General features: G+C 43.9%; 1 protein-coding gene across 1 annotated transcript in view; it reads left to right on the top strand.

The window, feature by feature from the left end:
- PDSS2 (prenyl (decaprenyl) diphosphate synthase, subunit 2) overlaps window positions 1–3,823 on the top strand; it is a 329,615-nt gene extending 325,792 nt beyond the window's left edge. Inside the window, exon 8 of the mRNA XM_011952844.1 lies at window positions 1,603–3,823. Within this exon, the coding sequence (XP_011808234.1) occupies window positions 1,603–1,761 (159 nt within the window). The 3' untranslated portion in view covers window positions 1,762–3,823. The remainder of the gene's footprint in view (window positions 1–1,602) is intronic.
- The last annotated feature ends 529 nt before the right edge of the window (window positions 3,824–4,352 follow it).

Here is a 4,352-nt window from a genome sequence, read left to right on the forward strand (position 1 = left end):
AGCAAAACCTCGTCTCTACAAAAATACAAAAATTAGCCAAGTGTGGTGGCAGGCGCCTGTAATCCCAGCTACTCAGGTGGCTGAGGCAGGAGAATTGCTTGAATCCGGGAGGTGGAGGTGGCAATGAGACAAGATCATGTCACTGCACTCCAGCCTGGGCAACAGAGTGAAACTTTGTCTCAAAAAAAAACAAACAAAACAAAACAAAAAGACCAGGCACAGTGGCTCATGCCTGTAATCCCAGCTCTTTGGGAGGCGGAGGCAGGGGGATCATGAGGTCAAGAGATCTAGACCAGCCTGGCCAACATGGCGAAACCCCTTTTCTACCAAAAATACAAAAATATAAAAATTAGCTGAGCGTGGTGGCATGTACCTGTAGTCCCAGCTACTTAGGAGGCTGAGGCAGGATAGTCGCTTGAACCCGGGAGACGAAGGTTGCTGTGATCCGAGATCATGCCACTGCACTCCAGCTTGGCAACAGAGTGCAACTCCACCTCAAAAAAAAAAAGAAAAAAAAATAGCATTCAGATCTAATACTATGTGTCTTTCTTGAATTTTCATATGGACTAGTGTGTCAACATATGGTGTTAAAAAAAAGTTATTAACTAAGATAGTAGTGAAGCCTTCCTCACGTAAGAATATCAGGCTGCTGGCCAGGTGCGGTGACTCACACCTGTAATCCCAGCCCTCTGAGCAGCCTAGGCAGGCGGATCACTTGAGGTCAGGAGTTCGAGACAAGCCTGGCCAACATGGCAAAACCCTATCTCTACTAAAGATACAAAAATGATCTGGGTGTGGTGGTGCATGCCTGTAGTCCCAGCTACTTGGGAGGCTAAGGCAGGAGAATTGCTTGAACCCGGGAGGTGGAGGTTGCAGTGAGCCAAGATCACACCACTGCACTCCATCCTGGGCCGACAGAGCGAGACTCCATCTCTTTAGAAAAAAGAAAAAAGGGCCGGGCACGGTGGCTCAAGCCTGTAATCCCAGCACTTTGGGAGGCCGAGATGGGTGGATCACGAGGTTAGGAGATCAAGACCATCCTGGCTAACACGGTGAAACCCCGTCTCTACTAAAAATTACAAAAAAACTAGCCGGGCGCGGTGGCGGGCGCCTGTAGTCCCAGCTACTCGGGAGGCTGAGGCAGGAGAATGGCGTAAACCCAGGAGGCGGAGCTTGCAGTGAGCTGAGATCTGGCCCGTGCGACAGAGCGAGACTCCGTCTCAAAAAAAAAGAAAAAAGGGAAGAATATCAGCCTGCTGAATTCAAAATGCCAGAGATGTAAATGCCCTCCGCCTTCTTACTGCCATCCCCCAGCATGGCACATTTCAAGATATTAAGGGATGGGAGTCAGGAGGAGGTGTAATTAGGCTGATTGGAACCTATTGTGCTGCTCTGGAGCACAGGCACCAAGCAGCCTTAGGGAATGAGTGCCTGAAGATCATTGGGAAATTATGTCCTCTTTCCAGAAAATAACGTAACAGAAATACTCCATCTATACTATTTCTCCCTTTCTTTGTTTTCCATCCCCCCTCCCCAATTTAATTGTGGTGCTTACAGCGTACCTTTAAAACTGACTTTTATTGTGCATTTGTTTCTTAACAGTTGCGAGAAAGAATCAAAGCTGGCAAAGGTGTGACTTCAGCTATTGACCTGTGTCGTTACCATGGAAACAAGGCACTGGAGGCCCTGGAGAGCTTTCCTCCCTCGGAGGCCAGATCTGCTTTAGAAAACATTGTGTTTGCTGTGACCAGATTTTCATGACATCAAATTAAAAAGACACTATTGTTAGCTGAAAATCCTAGGGAATGAGGTGATGGGGAGAGCTTTCATGAAGCATTAATGACTTTTAAAACATATGCATTTTTCCTTCCTTTTATCACATTGCTAAATGAGTTCTGCTTGCTTTTTGGAACTGCTACAAACAAAATTAGAAGAAAAAAAGGTCAAGCAGTTTTCACTTGTCACGCCAGAAGCACACTTGAGGCTGCAGTCACAGAAATAATTAATGAGATTCGCTCCTGTGACCTCAGCAAATGGACAGGAAATAAGTCCTTATTGATTGGACCGAGCCGGGGATGGCGCCAGGGCGGTGGCCTGTGGTTTTCCTTCTAGAAAGGACAAAGCAAGCTGGAAGCTGCAGGTGTCAAGAGAAACGCTCTCAATACCAACCAGGGAGGACTGTCAAATCAAAAACTAGTGACCAATTTGTCATAATGGAGAGTAGTTCAATGGATTAAGAAAAATCTGTGTTATTTGTTGTCTTGCAATTATGTCTGTGGATTTTTTTTTTTTTTTAGATGGAGTTTTGCTCTTGTTGCCCAGGCTGGAGTGCAATGGCGCAGTTTTGGCTCACTGCAGCCTCCGCTTTCTGGGTTCAAGCGATTCACCTGCCTCAGCCTCCCGAGTAGCTGGAATCACAGGCGCCTGCCACCACGCCTGGCTAATTTTGTATTTTTAGTAGAGATGGGGTTTCACTGTGTTGGCCAGGCTGGTCTCGAACTGCTGACCTCAAGTGATCCACCTGCCTTGGCCTCCCAAAGTGCTGGGATTGCAGGTGTGAGCCACTGCACCTGGCCCCATGTCTCTGGATTTATAATGTAGTATGAATATACTTTGTGCTTTATGGTTTTTATAATGTCTTTTTGGAGAAATTGCTGAAAAGTTGCCAAATATTTGAAGTAGGAGATTAAAATGTTATTAAATGTTAAATTAGTTATATTAGGAATAGTCTGTTTTTCTTTCTAGAAGATCAGTTTTTTTTTTCAAACACATTTCAAAGAACCAAATTTTTTTTTTTTTTTTTAAGGAGAAAGGAGCTTTTTTCAAGTGAAATATATTCATTTGTAATACTTTGGTTTAAGGAATATTTTAATTTTTACGAGTTTCAGAAACAGAATTTTTGTACTAGAGAATTCATTGGTGAGAGTGTTCTTTTAACCTCAGAATGTCAAATTTTGGTCTTGAACCACAGACATCCAATTACAGAAAGAATATAAGCAATCTGACAGGCCTGCAATCAGACACTCTCTCTGTGTGGTTCATAGGAGATGATTTTTGAGGTTTGCACTCATGCAATTTGAGAACACCGTTGACAAGAAGGCTGAGTTTACATAAATGATCTAGATTGAAACTCAGCTACCTTTCTTCCTCATGTGGTGTAATTACAGCCCTATCTGGAGACAGCGAACACAGCAAACAGATTTTATTACCTAGTTCACTCAAACACTAAATGAAGTTATTTTAGTTAAAGCCCTCCCCTAAAAGTTACAAAATAATTTTATCAGGGCCCAACATGTGGCATGCAATGAAGAGAAAATGTAAAGCTACAGAGGTTAATGTATTGTATTATAAAATATTTTAAGTGTACTCGAAATATCGTAATTGTACAGTTTATGCCACTATAATTTAAGGCCTATAGATTTAGCTTAAGAGAACACTCTTCTGTTTGAAATGCCTTCTTTCACTGAAACTGGCTTAATTAGTAACCATGGATAAGATGCTTTAGATCAGACTAGGTTTTAATCATTAACTTCCACAAAGAAGAGTCATGCTTTGCGTTCGGTGTGCTGGTTGAATGTGCAGAAACTCCAGCAAACGGTACATTTTGCTAAGCAGATGGTCGGGCACTGCAGGGCACCAGGCAGGATCCTAGGGTGCCTCTCATTCTGCGTTAGCATCTGGTTTGCTGTATGACCTTGCACAAGTCACTTCCCTCTGAGCCTCAATTTTCTCATCTGTAAAATGAGATTCAAAAGTTGACCTGAAAGCCAACTGTGGGGGAAAAAAAAAAAAAGAGATTAAACAAGATAATTATGAAAGTCTTTCCAGGTTTGTTTTATTTTCTGAAAGTTTACTATTCTTGACTGTCTAAATAGCAAAGATACTATGTGAGGTTCAGGGAGGAGGGAAGGTGAAACCCAAAGAGAGGCCTTGAAGGAATGCCGAGAGCTTAATGGCAAACTTCCTGCCAAGCTGCCTCTGCATGACCTAAAGGATTACAGCTCTCCTTGATGTGACATGTAACCCTGGACTTTTCTGTCTCAACACCTGCCTTGCTGCTTTCTTCAGGACCTTTCCTACCTCCCTGTCATCTTCCCAGCTGTTCTCGTGTCCTTTATCCCATCTCCCGTACCTTGCCATCCTGACTCCCTGGCTCCTGGATCCCTGGGAGCAGTAACCCCCTGCTGCCTGTTGAGTGACAGAGCTCTGCCTCCCCTACAGGGGTGGCTGGCCTCCTTCCTCAGGCCCCACTTAGCAGAATTCTCACTTCCTCAGCATCCTGGCAGGCTTTTACAGAACCTAACAAGTTGGCTAGTTCACTCCAAAATAAAAGACCGATAGCCTTTCTCCCT

Source organism: Colobus angolensis, unplaced genomic scaffold (assembly GCF_000951035.1).
Source record: "Colobus angolensis palliatus isolate OR3802 unplaced genomic scaffold, Cang.pa_1.0 Scaffold35, whole genome shotgun sequence".
NCBI classification, from domain to species: Eukaryota; Metazoa; Chordata; class Mammalia; order Primates; family Cercopithecidae; genus Colobus; species Colobus angolensis.